This window comes from Cricetulus griseus, chromosome 3 (genome assembly GCF_003668045.3).
Source record: "Cricetulus griseus strain 17A/GY chromosome 3, alternate assembly CriGri-PICRH-1.0, whole genome shotgun sequence".
In the NCBI taxonomy this organism is placed as follows: Eukaryota; Metazoa; Chordata; class Mammalia; order Rodentia; family Cricetidae; genus Cricetulus; species Cricetulus griseus.
In genome coordinates this window covers 21,792,595-21,819,755 of record NC_048596.1, presented here as the reverse complement: position 1 = coordinate 21,819,755, position 27,161 = coordinate 21,792,595, and the positions used below count along the sequence as shown (strand labels likewise).

General features: G+C 38.6%; 1 protein-coding gene across 1 annotated transcript in view; it reads right to left on the bottom strand.

The window, feature by feature from the left end:
• The window catches only part of LOC100751778 (cytochrome P450 2C26), a 30,587-nt gene extending 3,725 nt beyond the window's left edge, over window positions 1-26,862 (bottom strand). Inside the window, exons 1-7 of the mRNA XM_027407410.2 lie at window positions 26,695-26,862; window positions 24,767-24,929; window positions 24,446-24,595; window positions 13,078-13,238; window positions 9,687-9,863; window positions 6,409-6,550; window positions 2,138-2,325 (exon numbers count right to left, since the gene is read on the bottom strand). Coding sequence (XP_027263211.1) covers window positions 2,138-2,325; window positions 6,409-6,550; window positions 9,687-9,863; window positions 13,078-13,238; window positions 24,446-24,595; window positions 24,767-24,929; window positions 26,695-26,862 — 1,149 coding nt within the window. The remainder of the gene's footprint in view (window positions 1-2,137; window positions 2,326-6,408; window positions 6,551-9,686; window positions 9,864-13,077; window positions 13,239-24,445; window positions 24,596-24,766; window positions 24,930-26,694) is intronic.
• Window positions 26,863-27,161: the final 299 nt, after the last annotated feature.

The following is a 27,161-nucleotide window of genomic DNA, read 5'->3' as shown; positions in this document are numbered from 1 at the left end:
GCTGAGGCAACACTCTCCTCAAACTGGGCCTTAAACTCAAGGAAGCGACGAGGACCTTAAACTTAAGATGTCCTTTGTTGTACTTACAATTAGTTGGGCTAATGACATAAACATAAATAAGTGTTGTATATTAGCCAGAGACCTCAATAGTCTTACCTCAGGAGTGTCCTTTAGCCAAATAGAGCACACTGGCCACCTAACCCATACACTAAATCTGTTATCACAAAGTAAAACCCATTGCTGCCTGGAAAAGTTAGTTCCATGATGTTAGTAACTAGAACCTTACTAATGTCTTTTTGCTCCACCCCACCCTGAAGAAATACAAGAGAGAGTGCAACTTCATCCTTTTCTTTTTTTTTTCTTTTTTGGTTTTTTGACACAGGGTTTCTCTGTGTAGCTTTGGAGCCTATCCTGGCACTCTCTCTGGAGACCAGGCTGGCCCTGAACTCACAGATCCGCCTGCCTCAGCCTCCCCAGTGCTGGGATTAAAGGTATGTGCCACCAATGCCCGGCCAACTTCATCTTTTATGAATGAAGATATTCATGTAAAAATTCTGAATTTTTCATCTGTAGTATCTGGCACTCAATAAGAAGTTTTATAATGTCTTCAAAGTAGCACAAAGTAGCCACAGAAATGAAGTAAGTACAAACAGAACCACATCAGGGAGTATTTTTAACTTAGTTTTAAGCCAACAACTTGGTTTTAATATAAGAATTTTAATGAGTATGAGCAAGAAAAATTATGGACAGAATATTCTTAATATTGAAATAATTAGTAATATGTGGTGGAGAAAATCCAATGAACATATATGTTTGTAACACATACAGTCAGTGATCAAGGAGGAAACAATACATAGAACCATAGAATGGGTTCAGTGAACAATTTGGAAAAGAATGGACAGACTTTTGTGAATAAAATTCATCTCAAAATTAAAATCTGTGTTCATGGGCCATGCTCATACATAATTGGTTCCACAATAAATTATCTCTTATATACTTAAGTAAATCAGACCAAAAATTTTCACCTGGTTTACACAACTACCTTTGTATTCATAAAATATCAAACTTGATAGGGAGATATTAAAGTTGCAATTGTCATTCTCATCAGAATTATGGCAAGCAATATGCTGTGGCAAGCCTTTTGCACACTGTGAAGATTTGTCACTCTGATTGATTTAATAAAAAGCTGATTGACCAGTAAGTAGGCAGAAGTTATAGGTGGGACACCCAAATTAGGAGAATGATGGGAACAAGTAGGGCAGAGTCAGAGGACATGCCAGCCAGTCACTGAGGAAGCAGGATGTGGAGAAATGAGTTAACCTTCCACTAGCCAAGTGGCAAAGCATGTGGGTTAATTTAAATGTAAGAGTTAGGTAGTAGCAAGCCTGAGATAAAGACTGAGCATTTACAATTACTATTAAGTCTCCAAGTCACTTATTTGGGAAGTAGCCGCTGGTTATTTGGGATCAAAGTCAGGGCAGGAAAACTCTGCCTACTCTGATGCCTACTGCAACCAGGTCTGTTCATCACTGTCTTGCAATTCATCAAACTGAAGGGCAACTTCAGGAATATGAAGAGTACCTAGAAAATTATTAGCCCATATAACACCTTCAAATTCCACATATATTTATAGGAATGATTGCATAAATTGTTTCCATTAAGCAGATGGAAAGAACACCAGAGATACTAGAGAAATAATAGCAGACATTATTAATTCAGGAAACCACTAAGAAGATATTTGCAAGCTATATTATTGAAAAGAAAAAAAGCAAAGAAATCAGTATCACAAATAAATGATTGAAGTAGCCTTGTTAAGCAGTTGAAGAATTCAGAATAGCAATTTTTTCAAATTTGAAGATTTTTTTCTCATAATGATGAAAATCTAGCAAAGACTTTTGGGAATTTGACAAAATGCTCAAACATTCAAATGAAAATGATTAAGCTTTGCACAACAGTGTTTGGAAGAGAGAGCAAATGTGGAAGTATCATTACCAGATATCTCTGTACCTGCACTGTCCTCAAGATCATGGAGTAATACAAACCACAGCTGCCCTGAGTGGCTCAGAGGACTGGAACAACCCTGTGAACCTGGGAGCATCAAGAGGGCAGAGATGCAGCAGAGAAGAGACAAGCTTACCTTGGGGATGAAGTAGTCCCTGAATTTAATGTCACAGGTCACCGCATGGGGCAGGTTGGTGGGGAGGAGGTTGATGAATCTCTGGACTTCATGAATCATGGCATCTGTGTAGGGCATGCGGCTCCTGTCCTGCATGCAGGGACTTCGGTGTCTGCCAACCACTTGATCAATCTCTTCCTGGACTTTAGCTGGTTGGTTACAGCGAGAAATGAGGGAATAGAAAAATAGAAAAGTTTGGTACAATGTCAAGTCATATACAGCATAATATAGGTGTTCTAAGGGAATTATAAATGTTCATTATTTCATTCAAGGGTAAAAACATATATATATATATATATATATATATATATATATATTTACAAAAATTCTGTGTTGTGGGTTTATATCACTATCTTTCTATATTAATATTATGATAGATCAGCATATAATTATTATTTAGTAGCCATAATAGCAAATGAAGTATAAGTAATTAAAAGTATCAAGGAAAATAATATAATTAGTCATCATGCTTTAGTCTGGGGTAAAGGACATGAGACGTCAGATAGTAAATCTCTATCTAAATACAATGTTCTCTTACAGTCACATTCTAAGGTATGTATATTTATGAACATATGTATGTATTGTATGTGTACAATTTAAAAGACTCTTCTTTTTGTTCTTACACCCTGTATTGAACAACTTCATCCTCTTCAACTACTTCTGAGATATATTCATATTTGTAAAATTACTGTTTCTTATATGCTCATGTAAATACAACATTTATGTCTTTCAGATAGGGGAAATTAAAATTTCAGTTTTATCTGCATCATCTATATGAACAAATACATGAAAAACACATAACCTTCCCTTTAAACCTCACTTCATTACCACTGCCATATTGGGACCTCTTGAAACTGAAAAGCTTTGTGTGGCAAAAGACACCATCATTAGGACAAAAAGGCAGGCTACAGAATGAGAAAAGATTTTGCCAGATACACATCCAATAGAGGGCTAATATCCAAAATATATAAAGAATTAAAAAATGAGATATCAAAAGAACAAATAGCCCAGTTAATAAATGGGGTAGAGATATAAGCAGAGAATTCTTAAAAGGTGAGACTCAAATGGCTGAAAAAAACTTAAAGAAACTAAGAAAAAATGATCAAAAACTTTAGTCATCAGAGAAATGCAAATCAAAACTACTTTGAGATTTCATCTTACATTCAACAGAATGAAGAATATCAGTATTTAAAAAGTGCCGGCTCATGCTGGTGAGGATGTGGATCTAAAGGAATATTTGTGCATTGTTGGTGGGAATGCAAACCTGTACAGCCACTATGGATATCAGTGTGACAGGCATTAAGGAAGGTAAAAACCAAGCTACATCATGATACAGCTATATCACTTCTGGGCGTTCATCTAACAATTGCTTCATCCAACCCAGAAACACATGCTCAGTCATGTTCCTTGCTGCATTATTCATAATATCCAGGAATTAGAAACAATGTAGATGTCTCTAAACAGAAGGATGGATTCTTTTAAAAGAATAAAAGTAATACATTTATACAATGGAGTATTTCTCAGACATTAAAAAAGAATAAAAACATGAAATCCTCAGGTAAATGGATGAAACAAAAAAGAAACACCCTGAATGATATAATCCAGACCCAGAAGGACAAATAAAGTATGTATACACTAAGGTGGATAATAGCTGTTAAATCAATGATAACCAAGCTGAAATCTGTAGACCCACAAAGGTTAGATGTAAGTAAAGGACTATGGAGGAACGATAGATCTTGTTAGGAAAGGAAGAAATTATTAATAATAATAATTATTAGAACAGATAATTATGGATATATGCTGGGAATTAAGTGAGAAGTGGAGACAGGAATGAAGGAGGGAATACAGGGAGAGACAGTTAAAATCCCATTTGAGGGATAGTATGGAATATTGGCACAGTAGAAACCTCCTAAATATATATTTGAAACATATGTAAAGGTGGTCTAAATGAAATAGCCAAATAATGAGGAGACAGACCCCCAACTGAACATCCCTTGTCATCCAATGAAACTGCTAGTAATAGGGTTAGGTTACGGCTTTTTGAGTTGTTGGTTAAAGGAATCTTGTGAAATCTCCAAACAACCTAGACTGTTGTCAAGCCAATGGGTTGCTCTCCACAGACTGACAGCAAGACCCTATTGCTGAAGTAACACCTACACAACTCTGTGAACATGGAGAAGTCAAGCTGGTTCCTATATAGAACCTTTACCTCTGTGCTCCAGCATCTTAGTACAAGAATGTATTCTGCATACTATCAAAAGAGAAACAAACACCAACCCAGCCACAAACCCTGTGATCAACAATGGTGTCTTGCCTGCAAGATATGCTAGGACAAACGTGGCACAAAACACTTGTGGGAGTAACCAACCAAGAACTGATCTGAATCAGGGCCTACTCCATGGTATGAAACCCATTCCGGAAACTGTTTGGGTGGCCAGTAATGGGTCACAGGAACCTATGGTAAAACAACATATTTCTTTTCTAAAAATAAAAACAAACAACAACAAAAGCATAGCAACTAAATGACTCCTTATGACATTTTGCTATGGTCATAGATCAATATCTTGCTCAGCCATCTTAGAGAAGCATTACCTTGCAGCAGATGGCAACAAATACAAAAACCCTTAACTAGATATTGTGTAGAATGTAACAGACCCGAAATATTTAGCCCTAAATGGAATTAATATCTCCATCAAACCCCTCACCTCGGGGATCAGGGAACACTGTAGTATAGGAGGCAGAAAGTGTAAGAACAGGAGGGGATGGAGGATATTAAGAAAATAAAGCCCTCTGAAGTCAAAATAATCAAAGGACGTTTGAACTCACAGAGACTGAGGCAGCATGCACAGGCCTGTGTAAGTCTGCACTAGGTCTTACACATATATAGTATGGTTTCCAGTTTAGTGCTTTTATGGGATTCATTGATATATAAATTATTGGGTGTCTTTTTCCTGTGCCTTCTCTTGTGTTCTTTTCCTCTGTTTGTTTTGTCCACTTCTGATGTGTTATTTTTGTGTTATATATTTATTGTATTATATATTATTCTTGAGAAGCCTACTTTTTCTTATAAGAGGCAGAAAAGAAGGGCATTTGGATGTGAGAGGAGATGGGGAGGAGCAGGAAGAAATAAAAGGAGGGAAAACCATAATCCTAATTATGGGAGAAAAAACATTTTCAATGAAATGGGAAAAACAGCAGATTGGATTTTAATATTTTGTTATACAATATTCATTGCTAGATCAATTGTAATTATATAAGCATTATTTATTATCATGAAAATTATTATTATTTTCCATTATTAGCAGTCTCTTGATAAATGGATACATTCTTATTGGTTTGTAAATTTCCATTTCTTGAGTTAGAATTATAGTGAAAATTTAAGTAGATATTTTTAAATGCTGGGAATACAAACTCAATTAAAAGGGCCATTATACTACAAATTGTTTCTCTTTCATCTCTCACGTTTTTTTGTAAAAACCCTACAGCATTTACATGGTAAATATTGAATTAGGAGCTTCCCAGACCTGGTACCAGCAACCTTTCTGATACTCTCACATTCACACAAGGGCCATTTAGACTCCTGGAGCCCATGATTTCCTATGATTTTACTTTAGATATTAGTTGAAAAAAACATTCTCAAAGTATCATGATGAAATGGAAAATTGGATAAAAATTATGGCAAACCTGGATGTCTCATTTGCCTTTTATTTTATAAACTTATAAGAATCCAGCTGATCTGGAGAATTCTGGTGTAGTTTTGATGATAATAGTTGACACGTGACTGAAGAATCTCCCTGAAAGGTTTTGTGCTTCTATTCAGTCTTAAAAATCTATGATCCTGTCTTGAGTGGAGGTTTTGAATCCATTCTGATGAATACATGAATTTTTTTTCTATTAAGGTGGTAAAAAACAAGAAGTGCTGATTATTCCTTTTATGTGGATAATAGACGCTGCTGCTCACGTACATGGAATAAGAAACAAAAAGGGCTCTGACAGGCAGAATTCTAGGACTTTAACTTTGTTAGCTTCAGAGAACTCAGACACTAAGCAGAATTAGATTGGTTTTCTGAAAACCAGAGTCCGTTTGTCTTAGTCACTCTCTTCATTATAGTCAGTGAGTGGCACAGGCGGTGAAGGACTGAGACTTTTCTAAGAATAACAACACACGTGACACAACAAGTGTCTTTCCATCATCAGACAGGAATGCTGTGGGTCACCATCTGTGTCCTTACCTGTGACATGTGGGTGCTTCAGCAGGAGCAGGAGAGCATATCTCAGCGTTGTGCTTGTTGTCTCTGTCCCAGCACCAAACAGATCACTCACAGTGGTTGCCAGATTTTCAAGTGAAAATTCAGATTGTTGATTGTGGTTTGACTAAGAATAATTTGATGAGATAATTTTATAAATTATTTATTAGCACTTCTGATTACAATGGTTCTACAGTTTTACACATGCTTATATATTTGTTACTGAAAGTGTAAAATTTAAAGATATACTCCATAGTTTCCATTCCAAATGGTGCTTCTACCTGTATAGAAGTTTTCTGAGTTGTATAGACTTTGATCTAGTTAATTTGATTTGATGTTTTATTTATGTACAAGTTTTTTTTATAATAAGACAACAAAAAATTTTTTGTTTTATATTATTGCCAACAAAGATCCTGAAATGTAGAGAAGAAACTAGCATATTATTTCAAAGACTATGGCACAGATTTTTATAACTCTCAATTTCACCCAAGCTTAACTCTTGCATTGATGTGATTTTCTGCATATATAGTTTTGTTTTTTATGCCTTAAAAACATAATGGAAACATTTTATTCAATTTCTGTTTTCTCCTATCAAAGCCATATGAAGAAGAATATGTGGTAGGTATAATGTTGGGATACATGCCCCAGGACCAGTAAAAGATTATATACATCTTTTTTGAGCCATTGGCCAATAGAGCCACATATATCCTTAAGTATGGCAGGTCATGGCCAATATTCTTGGTTACTCTCCAGAACATGACAGTAAAACCCTATCTTTATGACATTATCTATTTCAGTCACAGAACATGAGGAAATCAATCTGCTCATCAAGAACCTTCGTCCCTATTGGCTAGTATTTGTGTTTCTGGAATGTGATATGTGTGCTACTGGAGGAGAAAAGTTATTCTCAGTTTCACCCAGTTGTGAACCTGCAAGTTACAACAATGCCGGGCCTGATAAGTAATGCCCACTAGAACAATAGTTACACCAATTTCATGGGAGCAAACAACCACTTTCTTATTGGATCTAAGGCCCATTCTTTATGTAGGACCCATATCTGCCACAGTTAAAGGGGTTTATACTTGGTGATCAAATCTATTATTCTAATGGACTAATGGGCATAGTGTTATAATTATTCCTAATACTATATCCATAGATGAGAACTCTCTTACTTTTTCATCAGAGAAACTTCTCATTACAGAAGATGGCACTTAATAGTGACACCCAACTGCTCAATCTGCAGAGAACAGAGTATTGTTACCTGATCATTCCTAAATCATGACACACTCCTCCCCAAAAGAATAAAGTATCTTTGGAGAAGAGGGGTCAGAAATTTTAAGAGCCATCAGTGATCAATAACATCAAGGAAGCACTGTTTTCTGGACACAAAAGCACAGATGAACATAAGAACTTGCACTGACTGTGTCAGCCTGTACAAAAACTGTACGCTTCACTCAGTAAAAACCCAGGACTTGAAGGAGAAGAAGGAAATTGTGGAGGAGGCAGAGAATGGAAGAGATGCACTGGCCAATGGGAATGCTAATGAGGAAAATGGGGAGCAGGAGGCTGACAATGAGGTAGGCGAAGAAGAGGAAGACGGTGGGGAGGAAGAGAAGGAGGAGGAGGAGGAAGGCACAGTGAGGAAGAGGATGGAGATGAAGATGAGGAAGCTGGGGCTCCTACAGGCAAGCGGGTAGCTGAAGGTGATGAGGGTGATGATGTTGACACCAAAAAGCAGAAGACTGATAAGGATGTCTAGATCGCAGAAAGGAAAAGCTAAACTTAAGGCCACTGTGACCTATTCACCCTCCACTTCCCGTCTCAGAATTTAAACGTGGTCACCTTCGAGTAGAGGAGCAGGCCCCGCCCTTAGCGGGCAGCGACACCCACAGATGACATGCGCTCTCCACCACCCCACCCAAACCACAACATGAATTTGCAACAGGGGAGGGAAAAAGAACCAAAGCTTCCAAGGCCTTGCTTTTTATCCTAAAAATACTTTAAAAGGAAACTTTGTTTATATTTTTATTTACATTTTATATTTTTGTACATATTGTTAGGGGGTCAGACATTTTTAATGATAATGGGTGACCAAACCATGTATGAGGAATAAGTACATTGTGCTATTAAGTTGTGAAAATGAATTTTGCTGCAAAGAAAGAAGCACTGAAACAAGATGAATTTAGATGTATGTCCAAGATTTTATGCAATTGCAAGAAGGCAGTACTTTCTCCTTTCTTTGCAGCAAAGTGCAGTTGGCAAGAGCACTTGTGCCTCATTGTTGTGTAAAACCCTAATAAACCATTTTAAATGCCATATTATGTATGTCTTTGAAAGGTTTTGAAGAAAACCTATCCATTTGAAATATATGTCTGTATATCTAGAAAACTTAACTAACATAACTATTTGAGTGACTATCTATAATCTGTATTTAAGTCTACATTGCATTTTAAATAAACTGTAGAAACACAATACTGAAACAAGAGTAGAAATATACATATAACAAAAATGACCTTTAATTTGTATCAATAAACCAAAATCCATACCAATGCAAAGTATTCATTTCTACAGCATACTTCATTTTTTTAGAAAGAGACTGACTGTGATCATTAACCACTTGTAACTAACCCTATTTAAATGAAAGCAAACGTTTATGAACAGTATGTAGGAATGTGGGTATAGTTCTCTCCAAAATGCTTCATTCTAGAGTTTATATATTATCCTTCTGGGGTCTTTGATGGAGTTGAAGACAGATAGTTATGGTTATGGTTTTTCCTAATTATAATAAATGATGTTACACATAAAAGTTTAGACTCAAAAAATAGGATGATAGAATATTTTCCTTAAATTTTGCCAAATATGAGTGGACTAAATTTTGTAACTATAATTCTTTCTTGATAACTGTTTTGTTATATATAATTTTCATATCAGTTAAAACTTTAATTTTTATGTAGACAGAAGAGAGTAGATGATGGAGATGTCCTTCTGTGTGCTGTGAATATCTGTTTCTCTTATTGTTGATTAATAAACCTGCTTCAGCTAATGGAGACAGGATCAGCCCATTCAGCCTGAGGTAGAGTAAGAAGCTAGTGGCCAGCTGCTTTGCCTTTCTGATATTTAGCTTGAAGTTTGAACCCCTATATCAGTATCTGGGTCTTTATTTTTCAATTTATAACTGATTTAAACCATCTCTGATAAACATTTTAGTGTTCAACAAACCACAAAATGCTAAACAATAAACTAAATTTATAATAACAATTTACCTGCTTTAGTTTAATCAGGTAATAATCAATAAAGTCCCGAGGGTTTGCAACATCCAGTGATTCCTGATGTTCTTTTATTTTCTCTGTAAGGTAATTTCTGATGTAATTGACATTTTTTGTTATTGTGTGATGACTTCCTGGACAGTAGTCAATTAGTGAAGGAAAATTATTGCAGACCTACAAAATCAAAGACATTTTCAATAAGATAAACTGTTTTACATTTAGTGGTGTGTGTGGTATGTGTATGCATGCATACATGAATGTGCCATATATGTGTGGGTGCCTTGGAAGCCAAAGATATCAGATCCTCGGAAGCTGGTGGTTTTGAGCCACCTAACATGGATGCTAAAATTTGGACCCAGGTCATTTGGAAGATCGGCACACATTCTTAACCACTGATCCATCTCTCCAGCTCTTGCCAAAAAAATATTTTTAAAGGAACAGATATGAGGAAATACACATATACATAATACATAGCAAGACCAACATGGGTTTATAACTTCACATGTGAATGAAAATAGTGTCCCACAAAAGGAAGAGGTGTTTTGTTTCATGTGTGTAGCAATTCTCTGTGATAGTAGAGAGATAGAAGAGAGTGAGATTCCTGCCCAAATGATAAAAGATTATGACCAAATTTCCACATTCATGAATACTTTTCAGTAGAAAGCATATTTATGAAGATTGATAGATGGCTTATTCCATTTATTCCAAGACTGAATTATGATGTAAATCGTTGTCATTTACAGGTTTTAGATGACAACAGTAGTGAAGAGAGTCAGGCAACATGATTTATAGTAAAAAAATAAAAAAGTAACACATGCATTTTGAACTCCTGTAAACTGCCCTATACCATGGGATGAAGTGGGTGAGACTCCAAGAGTTTTGAAAGTGAAGTACAGCACAGCCATTGGGGGTTTCTCTATGATCACAGCCATTCTTTTTAAATTTGCTTTTAATTTATTCTTTGTGCTTCTCACACTGTGCATCTTGATCCCATCTACTTCCGCATCCCTTCACATCGACCCTCAGCCCTTACAATGCACGGTAATAAAATAAAATAAAGTAAAATAAATTTAAGTGGAAAAAAGTCTCATCATGGAAGCTGCAGTGTGACACAGAGAGTCACACAGCAAACTCCTTTATCCATACATCTTTACTTGCAAGTGTTCACTGCAAGGACTCATTGGTCTGCCTCAAGGCCTCTGGTTTCTATTGCACTCTCAATACCAGGCCCTTACTGGGAGTTCTCTTGGATATCCTGTTGTTACCCTGCACTGTGAGCTCTTGCAGCCCTGGGCCTGCAGGACCAGCACCTCCATGTGCTCCAGCAGATCACAATGGGGTGGATGTTGAGGTGCATCTACTCATAACCCTAGTTCTGGGTCTGTGTAGTTGCTGTGTTGGACAGCCCTCTAATTCTATCCTTGACCTCAAGACCAGGGTGAGCTCTCTGGTGTTGCCCTAGCTAGTTCACCACTTAGAGCAATGAGCTTCTTTTATGCCCCCAGAGTTGGCTCTTCCACACATACACCATCAGGAGCAGATAGACTGTGTTACACAGGCAAGGTGCAGGGGCCACTCTTCCAAATGATTCATCTGGAAAAGGGCAGGGAAAACTCTTCCAGCCCTCCTACCAAACACCAGAAGATAGATGAGAGGAGGGACCAGATCTCCCATGTTCACATTCTCTAGGGTGACTCAAACAGCCTCCAACTGCAATCAATGGAGTCAATAGGGTCAACTCTACTGTACTGCCCAGGAGAGGTGCAGGGCCCAATTTCCCAGGTGCTGAAGCTGGTAAGGAGGAAGGTCAGCTACCTCACCCACCACAGGTGACAGCAGCAATGTGAGAAGGGCATCTTTCCCTCACCCTTACCACCACATGGCAGAAAAGAGGTGGGATATCATTCCTATTCTCACACCATTGGAGCCAGTTCACCTGCGCCTTTGCCAACAGGGTCAGCTCTACTTTGCTGCCCAGGCTAGGAGCAGGGATTGCATTTGTGAAGGGGAAGGGTCAGCTCCCTCATCTGCCTCAGGTGGTGAGGGGAAGAGGGTAAAGGTGACATCTCTGCCAACCACACCATCACATGACAGACAAGTAGTGGGGCCAACTCTCCCACACTCACAACTTCAGGGTTGACTCACCTGCACCCCTGTGGATACTATCATCTCTGCTGTGCTGCCCAGGCAAGGTACAGGGTCTGCTCCCTGCATTCTGCAGTGGTGGTGGGAATGGCAGCTCTCCTGCTATTATGGCCTCAGGGCTAGCTGTCCCACCTGTCACAAGCAGTCGAGCGGGAGGGAAGTTCTCCCCCACCCAAGCCACCATATGGCAAGAGAGGTGTGGAGTCAGATCCCCCACGCACACATTTTTGGGGCTGGTTCCAGACCCCTATCAACAGGATCATTTCCACTTTGCTTCCCAGAAGAGGTACATGTCCCAATCTTTGTAGTGTTGCAGCCAATGTGTGTCAGGACCAACCCTGTGCAGCCCTTTCCTTCAGTGCTATCAGGAGCTATGGACATCAACACCGACCATGGCTGCACAACAAGGCCATGAACCCAGACATGGACCCTGGAAGCAGCTGGGGCTCAGACATCACTATGGCCCTGGAAGAAATCAAGCCACCCTCTTCAGCCCTCTCTGCACTGCTTCACCTCTTCACCTGTCTCTCTCTCTCCACAGGACATGAACCATTCTAAATCTCTGTCTTTCCTATAGCCCACCTGACATTTGCTTAACATCGTAGTGTCTGACTGCCTGGCACCTTGTTTCCCTTAGTGCCCAGATCACAGCCATTCTTTATGGAGAGTTCAGGAGGTGACACTTGTGCCTAGGACAACTCTGAGAAGATGGATGTGGGCCACACAGCATTAAATCACTCACCCTGTCCTTTCTACCTGTCTGTTTGTCAACTAGGATTCCAACTGACCCATCAAACCACTAAAACTACCCAGTGTTTCCTGGCAGAGTTCATTGTCATTAATATTATTTATCCTTTAAGAGAATATTCTTTCTATACTAAAATATTCCTGCCTACTAATATGATGAGGATATATATGTTTAATGATAGAAAAGAAGATAAGAACTATTCATAGAATAATTTTCTGTGAACAACTGGCAACACTTCTAGATTTGAATGCAATCTTTTATACAAACAGTTCTGTGAACATCAAATGGAAATTGATAGGGAACTAGCAGTCTTGAGCCAACCTGAAATTTGCCCTTCAGCTTTGCTATTTGTATATCAAAGGGCTTAGATCCACCTTCAATATATTCTTTCCATAATATGCTTTTCAGAACCATGGTGTCTGGTCCATATTGAATTTGACCTGTGAGAATGAAAGACTATAAGGCTGTTCCCAGAAGAAAATATCTTTACTTCACCTGCAACCAGGGAGAGCTCAGAATCCTGACGTTCTCATTTACTTTTTCCATAAAGTTAAGAAAATCCTGATCTTTATAATCAAAACGATTCTGGAAAATAATGGAGCAGATCACATTGCAGGGAGCACAGCTCAAGATGAATGTGGGATCACATGGTGAGGCTGGAGAATTAGAAACAATTGGAGAAATACCATTAAAATATACAAAGAAGACCTTTTGCTTTTGTTATAGTTTAAGGTTCTTTAGAAGCTTTAAACCATATCTTATCTACAATTTTCCTAACAGCTAAGGATCCATTTATATAGAATCAATGTATCATTTTAAACTAAAACTTGAGATGGCCTCACCCTCACCAGTTAAATAAGAGCAGATTGCATCTATTACACCAATTTTTACACTTTTAAATATCTGGTATTTAAAAGAATAAAAGATTTTATAAGCCTAAAATTTCTAGTATTCAGAACAGAATTATTTATTACTAGAATGTCTAATTACCATATAACACTGGTATTTAAATAGAAGAATGTACATCTGGAAGATCTGCAGCCACAATGAGTAACCAAAGCAAGTGTTGATCAAGGAAGGAGGAAATGGCAACCCTGCAGGTGAGTTCTCATATTAGAAGGAAAAACATGAGGAAAATTCCTCCTACTTATATAAGAGTAATATGTAAGCTTAAGAACAGCCACTTCCATGTGGAGTTGTTTGTATTATTAAACAAAATGAAAACTTTTATTTTACAGTTAATCCCAAGAGGGAGAAACAATATTAGGGAAGTGATAGAGGCTTCCCTTTTATCATTTCATCTTTTACTACAATACATTTTGTTTTATAGGAAGTAAACACAATATTTGAAAAGTACACACAAAGTATAATAAAGTCAGAGCTAGAAAGATAGCTCTGCATTCAAGGTACTTCCTGATGTTTCACAGAACCCAAATTCAGTTCCAAAGCACCCTTCTGGTGGCCCATAACTTTCTGTCACCCCAACTCCATGGGAATATGACACAATTTTCTGACTTCTGTGGAACCAGGTATACAAGTGATGCACACATGGATGTTCAGGCAAATATTTATACACATAAAAGAAAAACAGTATTTTTAATTATAACAAAGAATCCTGGGGAAGGATGTAATAGGAAAACTGGCAATGGGGTGGCCCAGAAAGAAGACCTTAGGGAGGCATTTCCAAAGTACATGTTACACTACTATGCAATGTCTTCATAAGGCACACATTACATACAGTATTAGCAATAATAATGTTTATTTTTAAAAGAAATAAACAATGATTATGTTCAATGAAAATCTACACAGTATATGTGGGGGAAAGTGTGGTTTTTAGATCATAAACATTTCCCAAAATCATCATTATTAAATTATAAATGCTGACATAATGCTAAAAATCTGTGTGGCACCTTTGTGTTTGGTATTACAGGTCAAAAATATCATAAGGAAATTTCTTTTTAAGACTTATTTTTATTTGTGTGCATGTGCTCATGTGTGTGTGTGTGTGTGTGTGTGGGTGGGTGTATATCTGGAGAGGCTAGGACAGCATATCAGATCTCATGGAGCTGCCTGCCATGGGCACTGGGATGCCACTGCTGCTACTCAGAAGGAGCATTCTCACTCAAGTGATAAAACATCTCTCCAGCTCTTAGGGCAGTTTCTTCTGATGTCCTTTCTATAGTGAATTTGCTTTGATCAAATGATAAATACACTTTACTTTAAAGCTGATCCAAAATTTAAATCTGTAGACATCACATAAGGATCACAAGAATTAACACTGTTGTGAATAAATTACTAAACATATGAGTGACAGGAAACTCCTTAATATTCTTGTGACTATGCCAGGTTTAAAAACATGACTATATTCTACAGTATCAGGAAGTGTTTTGTTTAAGCCAAAAACAGTGAAGGGAAAATATTGGGACTTTTCTTGTGCGTATACATGGAATTCACAAATTAAATCTTATTCTCAGTCTTTCCTTTTACTTTATTTGTAAGAAAGAACTTAAAGTCATTATAAATCAGTCCACTCCACTAGATGCTGAACAAGCTTTTGACAAAATCCAATACCCTTCACGATAAAGGTCTTGGAGGAATCAGTGATAACAGGAACATACCTAAACATAATAAAAGCAACATACAACAAACCAAAAGCCAACATCAAACTAAATGGAGAGAAACTCAATGAGATTCCTCTTAAATTAGGAACCATACATGGCTGTTCGGTCTCTCCATACCTCTTCAGTATTATACTTGATATTCTAGCTAGAGCAATAAGACACCAAAAGAAGATCAAGGGGTTAATAATTGGAAAAAAGAAGTCAAATTTCACTATTTGTAGATGATATGATAGTTTACATAAGTGAGCAGAAAAACTCTACCAGGGAACTCCTACATCTGATAAACCCCTTAAGTAAAGTGGCAGGATACAAGATTAACTAAAAAAAAAATCAGTAGCCCCAATATATACAGATAGTAAATGCACTGAGAAAGAAATCAGAGAAACATCACCCTTTAAAATAGCCACAAATAATATAAAATACCATGGGATAATGCACCCAAACAAGTGGAAGACCTGTATAACAAGAATTTTGAGTATTTAAAGAAAGAAATTAAAGAAGATACCAGATAATGGAAAGATCTCCCATGCTCTTGGATAGGCACAATCAACATAGTAAAAATAAACATCTTGCCAAAAAGAAATCTATAGATTCAATGCAATCCCTATGAAAATTCCAGCAAATTCTTCACAGACCTTGAAAAAACAATATTCAACCTTATGTGGAAAAACAAAAGACCCAGAATAGCCAAAACAACTCTGTACAATAAAGGAACTTCCAGAGGCATCACCATCCCTGACTTCAAGCTCTATTATAGAGCTTTAGTCCTGAAAACAGCTTGGTGTTGGCACAAAAATAGACAGGTAGACCAATGGAATCAATTGAATACCCTGATACAGACCCACACACCTATAATACCTGATTTTTGACAAAGAAGAGATAAAATTATACAATACAAATGAAAGCATCTTTAACAAATGGTGCTGGCATAACTGGATGCTGACATGTAGTAGACTCTAGATGGATCCTCATCTATCACAATGCTCAAAACTTAAGTCCAAATGGAAGAAAGACCTCAACATAAATACAGCCATACTGAAACTCTTAGACGAGAAAGTGGGAAGTATCCTTGAATGAATTTTTACAGGAGACAGCTTCGTGAATATCACACCTATAGCACAGACACTGAGATCGACAATTAATAAATGGGACCTCCTGAAACTGAGAAGCTTCTGTAAGGCAAAGGGCACAGTCAACAAGACAAAACAGCAGCCCACAGATTGGAAGAGATATTCACCAACCCCATATCTGACTTAGGGCTGATCTCCAAAATTTACAAAGAACACAAGAAGCTAGTTTCCCAAACACCTAGTAATCCAATTAAAAAGTGAGGTACAGAACTAAATAGACAATTCTCAAAAGAGGAATCTAAAATGTATGAAAGACACATAAGAAAGTGATCAACATCCTTAGTCATCAGGGAAATGCAAATCAAAACAACTCTGACATATCATCTTACTCCAGTCAGAATGGCTTAAACCAAAAACACCAATGATAAGTTATACTGGAAAAGATGCAGAGAAAGGAGATCACTCCTCCACTGGTGGTGTGAGTTCAAGCTTGTACAGCCACTTTTCAAATCAGTATGGAGATTCCTCAGGAAAATGAGAATCAGTCTACCTCAAGATCCAGCAATTCCATTCTTAGACATGTACCAAAGTTTGCACACTAATACGGCAAGGACATCTGTTCAACTATGTTCATAGCAGCATTCTTTGTAATATAGCCAGAACCTGGAAGCAATCTAGATGCCCCTCAGCTAAAGAATGGATAAAGAAAATGTGGTAAATTTAAACAATTGAGTACTACTTAGCAGAAAACAAAACTGGAATCATAAAATTTGAGTGAGGTAAACCAGTCACAAAAAACATGGTTATGTTTTTCACTCATATGTGTATATTAGACATAGAGTAAAAGATTACCAGCCTTCAGTCCACACCCCCAGAGGAGCTAGAAAACAAGTAGGACCCTAAGAGATACATGCATGGTCCCTTTGAAAATGGTAAAGGGATAATATGTCCTGAGCAAATTGGGAGTATGTGGTGAGGGGAGAGGAAGTTAGTAGATAGAGAAGGGGAGAAGAAGAAGGGGAAGAGGACATGAGGGAGCAGGAAGATTGAGTCAGGGCAGAATAGAGGAGAGAAAGAAAAGAGACACTTTAATAGAGGGAGCCATTATAGATGTAAAGAGAAATCTGACAATAGGGAAATGTCCAGAATCTACAAGGATGTCCCCAACTAACAATCTAAGCAGTAGTGGAGAGGCTACCTTAAATGCCTTCCTCCTATAGTGACTTTCATGACTACCTTCAATGCCATCATAGAGCTTTCATCTAACACCTGATGGAAGCAGAAGCAGACACCCACAGCTCATCACTGAGCCAAATTCCTGGAATCCAGTTGCAGAGAGGGAGGAGTTATGAGCACAAGGGTCAAGACCAGGCTGAAGAAACCCACAGAAACAGCTTACATGAACAAGGGGGTGTAGGGGACAGTAAGCTGATAGAGGCTGGCTACAGGTGTGCCTGACCATGCCTGTCAGGGCGTTGTCAAGGTGAGGTCAGGATGACATGTGATAAGTTCTTAAGGGTCGGCAAAGCACATGGAAGCCCTCTCTCTGCCCTAGCTGCCTCACTGCCCCTGGCACACTCTTGCTTGCATTCGGCTGGTGTTTATCTGAATAAAGATATCTTAACCATATGGACTACAGATCGGCTCTCATTATAAGTGGCACCCAACATGGGGTATGAACCCACCTGCAGCCCGCAAACATCCAGTGTAAACAGTGAGTTACCGCCTCACCGTCCACCTGTGAGCACTCAGTCCCCGCCATTCATCGGGTCGGGGGACTTTTAAATTGCCCACAGGCTTTTACTTAAATTTCCCTGTGGTTCTTACTGCTACAGGTAGCATTACCACAGCCGATTCCAGCTGCACGCTCATTTACTGCTAGTCACGTGCACATGCCAGTGGCCCTGAGCTGCGACCAACACAGGTTTGTCCTTCCTTTTTGGGGCGCTACAGTTTCTGTGGCCTGCAGCCGCTGGCGGAAAAAACTGCACATCCTCCGCTGAGACCTGCACACTGCTGTGTTCCCTTTCCCATGCTAACATTCCCAGTTCCAGGCCCCAAAGCTGCACTAAAGCTCCACTGCCGGCCACTCCAGTTCAACCGCAAACCCTTGCCCAGCCCCATCTGCCAAGCTTGGTCTCCACCAGGTACGGTTAGAAGGTTTTCCCATACCTAGTAAACACACCCCCAATCCATTCTTAAGATGCTCTGTAGGCTTTTAGGAATTTTCAGGTCCAACTCAAAACAACCACTACCGAAAACTTGTGCCACATGTGCCACCTGCTGGCCAAATCTGGTCATGCATCTGGAGTAAAAGCTGACTGGTAAATATGGCTGAATATTTACCATTGGCCTTAATTGGTAACATTTTCACTTCTTATGTAAATTCAGTGTTTGAGGAAGAGGTTGATCTGCCAATAATTGTCCTATATGCCTTACTAGCTGTTTGTGTGCAAATGCACACATTATCACTAGCCAGAGGCCTCAGAAACAGGGATAAAGTTAATTTCACCACCTGCCTACAGGACATGCAAGCTTTATGTAATAAGGTTTTGGAGACCAGACTGACCCATGATACACTGATGCAACATGTACAACAGAAGCTAGATGATGGGCTTTACTCTATGTCTTATACGATACAGGTAGAACAGTCAGAGGACCGTGATGAATTAAAGAAAATATGTAGCCGACTGGAAACTCAGATAGGCTCTCTGTCCTATAATCTGGATACCAAGAGTCAGGATACCCAGGATAGGTTTAAACAATTGGATAATGCCATTAAATCGATGGCTGAAAAATATGAGAGGGTAGATAATAGAGTTGAATCTAGGTTCAATGTTTGCAAGATGATTTAAAGAACAGAGCTGACAAATTAGGGAGGTCCATTGCCTCAGTCGATTGCTGAGGCAAATCACAACCTTGAGTCTACATTTCAATTCCTGGAGGGCAGTTTCCTTGCCACCCAGAAGGTAGCTAGAGACAAATGTACTAAACACCTAGAAAATCATATAGAAGAGCAGTCATAGCAATTCACAGATTCAATATCATGCCTAGAATCTTTTATGATTAAGGAGATTGAAACTGTTCATGAGGATATCGTTACTAGGCTCAAGGATCATTGGAATGATGAGACAGATTCATTCCAATCTGAGCCACCTACTCCACACAGGAGAAGAAAAACTTTGGATACTATCAAAGTTGATCAAGATTCGAGTTAAAAAAGACAAACCTCTTGACAAGGATGAGTGACAGGTATTTTACTGAGGTAAATCTCATAAACTAAATAGAAACCTCCCAAAGAAAAGGGAAGTGTTTTGCTTCTATCTTCACAGGAAAACTCATCTCCAGAAGTACAAGAACACTACATGAGTAGATGCTTAAGAAGAGAAGGTAGCTATAACCATCAAATAAAAGGAACATGCCATGCGGTAAACTTTACAGCTGTCTCTCAAAGAACTCTATTTCTCTTTATTTTTCTATTTCCTATTCAAGTAAATCAATGCTAGATTGAGAGTTGAATTTGGCTTTCATCCCCTAAAATCCAAGCACATTGTTAAACTAAACTTTAGAGTTTCTGTATTGTATCAAGAAGCCAGTTGATATAATACAGAATGAGAGAAGAACTTGGGGACTGTCTTTGTCTTTCTTGGCTCTTTCCTTCAAGGTGTACACCATCTCACAATCATTATTTTTCCTTGATTGCTTTTTCCAGCATGCATACATACACAAGCAAGCATTTTTCTGATAACACCTATGTTTGAGTCCCACACAGCCAATAAAGACCCATCTGACAGCAATCTCTGGATGCTCTGGAAAAGAAATTGGGACATACCAACTACACTGGATGCAACTTACTATGTTTCAACTGACACTCCCACCAGAGCTTCAAGTACTGACTTCAATCAAGTTGAGGATTTCAACCTAGGTCTTCAATCAAGCAAATCCCATCTAACATGGACTGGGTATAATCTGTTAGAGACTTTCACTATACTAACATTTTCCTCCCACAGGACCACACAAGGCTACCATCATCCCATTTCAGCAGGAAGTAACTTGAAAGATGCAACACCCCCATCCCCCATTATTGCATTATTGTCTATTAGGGCAGTGTAAGTCTAGTTAAGAATAACTTTCCTATTGTTTAGGGTTGGGATTGGAAGGAGGTGTTCATGTTTGGACACCTCTTTCAGATGACTTTAGGGTTTAGCGGAAATAGACATAGGATGTGCAATAGCAGATTATTGTATCTTCTTGTATTTCACCTTTATGATTGTTAATTTTGGATACTTTACACTGTTAAGTTTTAATCCTCTTTTAGACTAAAAGGGGAATTATAGGGAACAGTAAGCCACACCTATTAGAAGCTGCTACAGGTGTGTCTGACCACGCCTGTCAGGCGTGGTCAAGGTGAGGTCTGGAGTTAATTTGGGTGTGAGTTAATAGGTCTGGGAAGTCTGTGGGGCCTCTCGTTCCATATTTATCCCTAATTTTCGAATGGACTTTAGTGGGATACTCTCTCAATCTAGACAAATGGGAGGGCCTAGGCCCTGTCCCAAATGATGTGACAGAAGTTGATGATCCCCCATGGAAAGGCTCACCATCTCTGGGGAGCAGAAAGGGGATTGAATGGAAGGTCAGTGGGGGGCATGGGAGGATGGGAGTAAGTGGGAAATGGGGTTGATATGTAAAATGAGAATGATTCTCAATAAATAAAAAATAATTTTAAAAGATTTTCTGAATTTCTGGCTAGGCAGTGGTGGCACACCCCTTTAATCCCAGCACTAGGGTGGTAGATATGTGAGTTTGAGGCCAGGATGGTATACAGAATAAGTTCCAGGACAGCCAGAACTGCACAATGTGTGTTGTAATGTCTCTTACTTCATCTGCAGTTTTAGAAATTTGGGCCAACTCTTCATTGATTCTCTGCATTTTTGTGAGATTTTACATTGTTTATTTATTTCAGCCTTGATTTTTCTTTCTTCCTGATTAGTTTTTTTTGTTAATGTTTTGTTTTTAAGAAAAGTATAGCCATGTTTGTCAAGGAATTTATTATGTATCTCAGGTTAGCCTTGATCTCACAGATATCTACCTGTCTCTGCCTTCTGAGTACTAGGATTAAGAGCAAGTACAAACACTCAGCCTTCTTCCTATCTATTTTTTATGATATTATTTGTTCATTTTGATGATTTTTAGGTGAATCATTAAGCTATCAATTTTATATTTCTAAAAAGTTTTATATCTGCTAGATCTCATAGTGCTGGAAAGTGCTACATGGGCTACTAGAAGAAAAAAGTAACCATCAATATTACCCAGCTCTAAACTGTGCATGTTACAGTAACAACTTGCCTTGCAAGGTGTATCAACTGGTGCCAGAATAGCATGAGTATCATGGAAGTTACAAACAGCATTCATTTTCAGTTTAAGGCCTGTTCCCTGAGGTAAGTCCATACTTGGTACCAATATCAGGACAAGGTACTGTGCTTAGACACATAATCTACCTTGGGGGAGAATCTACTACTGTTCCTCTGCCACATGGGCATAGTATAAATCAACTCCAAATAATGCTGTGATGCCTATTGATTAATGCATCTCTCAACCCCCATCAGAGAAACTCCTAAGGTGGCAGATGGTTACGAACACAGAGAGCCACAGCTACTCAAGCACAGAGCAAAAAGAGACCAAGCTCAGCCATAGATGGTACAACTATATCTCACTGCTTCTTCCTAAGGCTTAGGGATCATGATGGAAGAGGGGGCAGAAAAAGGCAAAGGTGGTGTGTGACTAGCAGGAAACAGTGTCTCATGAACACAGCAAGATAGCTGCACATGTCAACTTATAGCAGTTGTGACAACATTCCCGAGACCCATGTAAGTTTAAGTCAGACTGAATTACAATATGGAGGGAGGAGGTGGGTACAAAGTCCCAACTGTAGTCAGGAAGCTAATGGCACTACTTAGCTCTTTAAAGAAGTTGAGTCAGTTTTCTTTAAGTGTATAGCCCCTGGTAAGTCAAACATAATCCAGAAGAATAGACATGGGAAAATGTATTAACCAAGCCCACATTTGGCAGAGAACTGATCTCTAAAATATATGAAGAACTCAAGAAACTAGAAACCAAAACACCAAGGAATCCAATTTAAAAATCAGGTATAGGTCTAAACATAGAATTCTGAACATAAGAAACTCAAATAGCTAAAAGACATTTAAGGAATTGATCAAAATTCTTAGTCATCAGGGAAATACAAATCAAAACTCTGAGATACCATCTTATACATATCAGAATGGCCAAGATAAAAGAAAACCTCTGATAACAGTGGAGTAAGGAGAACATTCCTCCATTGTGGTAGGTGTGCAAACTTGTACAGACACTTTGGAAATCTGTATGGCAGTTTCTCAGAAAACTGGGATCTACCTGAAGATTCACCAATACCACTCTTGGGTGTATACCCAAAGGATGCACAATCATACCACAATGACATTTGATCAGCTCTGTTCAAAGCAGCATTATTTGTAATAGCCAGAACAACCTAGATGCCCCTAAACTGAAGAATGGATAAAGAAAATGTGATGCATTTACACAATGGAGTATTTCTCAGTGCAAAAAAAAAAAAAAGACACTCAAAATTTGCAGTCAAGTGGATGGAACTAGAAAACAAATCCTGAGTGAAGTAATCCAGAGCCAAAAAAGACAAACATAGCATGTACTCACTCATAAGTGGATATTAGATGAATAGCAAAGACCACCAGGCTACAAACCGCAACCCCAGAGACGCTAGGTAAAAAGTGGGCCCTAAGAAGAACACACATGGAGCACCCTAGGACAGGAAATAGGATCTCCTGGTAGACTGGGGAGGCTGGTAGACGAGAGGGATGCGGAGGGATGGGAACATGAGGGATCAAGAAGACAGCCTTGGGAAGGGGGGAGAGGTAGAGCAATGAAAGAGATATCTTGATAGAGGGAGCCATTGTGGGGTTAGGGGGAAACTTGATGTTAGAGAAATTCTCAGGAATCCACAAGGATGACCCCAGCTAAGACTCCTAGCAATAGTATAGAGGGTGTCTGGATGGGCCTTCCATTTTAACTGCACTAATTGTCATCACAGAAACTATATCCAGTAACTGAGTGAAGCAGATGCAGTGATCCACAGACAAGGACTAGGCTGAGTTCCAGGAGTTCAGCTGAAGTGAGGGAGGAGGGATCATATGAACAAGGCAGGGTCAAGAGCATGATGTGGAAAACCACAGAGACAGCTGACCTGAACTAGTGGGAGCTCGTGCACTATGGACTGACAGCTTGGAAATCTGCCTGGGACTAAACTAGACTCTCTCAATGTGGATGACAGTTATGTGGCTTGATCTGTTGGGTGGGGTGGAAGTTGTGTACATATGTGTCTATGTACATGCAAATATTCAATAACACTCAAAGACAAGTGGCTAACAATTGAAGAATGGGAAAGGAATGAAAAGGGGCACAGGAGGTATCTGGAAAGAAATAGATGGGAAAAGGGAGAAATTGTGTAAATCTATTTCATTTAAAACATATTTTTAAACAAGTACAAAATTCTGAAAGCACTAGTAAAAATTTTCTTTAAAAATCAAATATGTCAAGTCCAAATCAGATTTGGCTGATGTTAAATAAAAAGACTATACAAAGTAGGATAGATAGGAATGTGGGGGTATATCTCAGAAGAGTTGGTGAGAGACCACGATAAAAAAACCACATTATTTAAAATTCTCAATGTTGCAAATAATTTTTAAGCAAATAACAATACAATTTGATATCACGGTATAGAAGACACAGTTATTGATGAAAATTTTGTTACACTCAACTAAGAAAGGAAAACCATAAATAACATCATTGTTACCCAGGACTGTAAACATGGGCCTAGACAAATCCCTGTACTGCTCAGTTAATTTGCTCAAAACACGTGATCCAAGAAATTGTAAATAAATATCCACTCATTGGACTCTGTCACCATTAACACAACCACTTATTCCATGGTGAAATGAACCACAAAGACAAATCACTCCTGTGCTAATGGAAATGCTTAGTCCTGCAGCTCAACATAAAATTAACATGAAAACTATAATCATTGTTTCTAATTTAAAAACAACAGAAACATTACAAACACACATAACTAATTGAGATGTAGATATATAAACCTGCACTTACCATTGGTTTTCCTCAGTTCCTCCACAAGGCACTGTGCTTCCTCTTGAACACGGTCCTCAATGCTTCTTTTGCCCATGCCCAGATTCCTCAGAGTCATGAGTGTGAAGCGCCTTGTCTCTTTCCATATGCTTCCATTGCTAAAAACAATGCCTGATGAAATGGTAAAACACTAGAAATAGATTCTGGGAACAGATGAGAGACCTGATAGGTGAAACCATAGAGAGGGCCAACCCGTACCTCAGGAAGAAGTCCAGACCCTCTTTTCACTCTTCACCTTCACAGTCAACACTATGCAGCACTCATAAGAACATGCACACTTACCAAGGCCTTCATTAATTCTTTCAGCCATTGGGAAGCTTCCTCTTCCAGCAAATTCCTCCCCATGGTCAATCAGAGCTTCCTTCACTGCTTCATACCCATGCAACACCACAGTGGGCTTCATGCCCAGGTACAGGGTGAACACAGGGCCATAGACTTTTGAGAACTGGAAATAGGAAAGAAATATGTAAAAACTAGTGAAAAAAGTCACTTTGATCTCAATGGAGTAAACCTTATTCACTCTAACATCACTCATTGTAGTTTAATATTTTTATTCAAGAAAAAACTCAGCTTCCAATGGTTCTGAAGCCTATTTATATCACATTATGGTGATTATCAGTTATTGATCACCTACAGTGAACCATGTATCTGCTGAGGACTCAGGTATTTGCTACACAAAGATCACAGTGAGTTTTCAAGTTAAAACATTCAGCAAGAAGCTGGCTATTGAAATTCCATGTAGGCCACTTTCTTGTCTGCTGATTGCCCCACTCTCTCATTGCCTGCCTACTCTACCCACAATCACCCCTTCCATCCTGGGCAACACCTCCCAGTCCCCCAAATTGGGCAGAATGCCCTGTTTGAACAGAGGTCTCTCACTCTAACCCACAGAAGTCCAGCCCACAAATGTGGAGACCCTCAACTCGAACACAGGACACTCCAGCCAAAAGACCAGGGAAGAAGCAGAAACCAAGAAAAATACATCCAAACCACTAAACCCATACTTCTGTATTTATAGATTGAGTGCTATGCATCAGACTTCTGATGCCATATTTACAGGTTTAGAAAAACAACAGAGGACTTCGTATGGGACAACAAAGAACTCTCAAGGGACTCCTAAGAATTAAAAACACTGTATGTAGGGAGAAACCTGGTACCTGTACCTGTGAATCCCCCTGTTGTGCTTGGTCACAGGTACATGTGAAATAAAGAGCTGAGATAGAGGGCCCATGCTTACTTGGTTCCTGTCGGGTCACAGAGAGCAGCTGTGCTTGATTCTCGGAGACAGAACTTGGGGTTACTGGCTTCTCGTGTAAGTGACCTCTCCCCGAATAAAATTAACCTATATTATCCCAGTCCTGTGAATCTTAATCTGTTCATCCACAAAGGTATAACAATATATGACCTAAAATACTATTATGGAGCTATAGTGATATAAACAGACTGTTACTAACAAAAAATAGACAAGTAGACCAAAGAAACAGACGAAATGATGCAGAAATAAAGCAACAAATCCAGGCCCAATTAAATTTGAGAAGTAAATTTGTATTCAGAAAAAACTATTCTTTTGAGCAGTCCAGGTTTTTGCAGTCTGCTACTACAAACATAGAGAATGGGCACCACAGACACTGCACACAAGCATGTAATATTTCCTCGAAAAACAGTTCCTTCTCTGGCAGCATTCTTAGCCCCAGACTTAGGTTTAACAAATATTAAAACTAGATATAAATATCACCATATACTGGAAGCTTGACTTCTTTCTTGAATTTCTTGTATTATTCCATGTCCACTCATACTTAATTAAATTAGGCATCAGTTCTTTTAGAGTCCAGGGTCAAATAGACAACCTCAGTAAAAATGGATATCCAAAATTCTATCTGACTTATTCAATATACTTGCTATTGACCTTCAACCAAAAAAAATGGGAAAAGCTGTTTTTTAAGATAGGAAATAGTCACAAATTTTGCAATTTTATGGCCACTTTTTAGTTTTTTTATAAAATGAAATAAATATCTTTATACCTGAAATCTCTCTCTTTACTGAATTTCTGCAAAGTCCAACTGTTTAAGTCATAAAGTACACAATACTTTGAAAGGGCTTTGGCTTAATGGTTATTTATACCAATACTGCCTCTGACACTAGATTTTCATTAAAAGAAGCTTTCACTGTATCTTCTTTCAGCATATTGGAGGAGCACAAAGAATACTTACATTGGTCAATGATTGGCTGATATTCTTCACATCTATTTGGAGGAAATTGCCAATAAGTGGGAGAGGAGTGGGACCAGGAGGGAGCTTCCCTCTCTCAGAGCTCTGTCTCCAGAGTGAGAGGAGAACCAGACAGGAGAAAATAAACACCAATACCACAACTGGATCCATGGTGACCCTTCTCACTGACACAGCTATGATCAGCCAGCATGGGGCTTTTATACCACTATCTGCTGGATCAACATGTTCCACCTGAAACATTATTGACTAATCAATCAGATAACCTTTAATCTCTCTCACAAGTAGACTTTGTCCTTTTGATAGAGATAAAAATAAGATGTTCTTTACACTTGTCCTTCTTTATAGGGTACCCATTTGAATTTCTGGTTTAAAGGTACTGATTATTGTCCAAAAAGTGCTATAAATAAACATCTTTATAGTGTGCAACTGCTCTTGAGAAGAAATACATT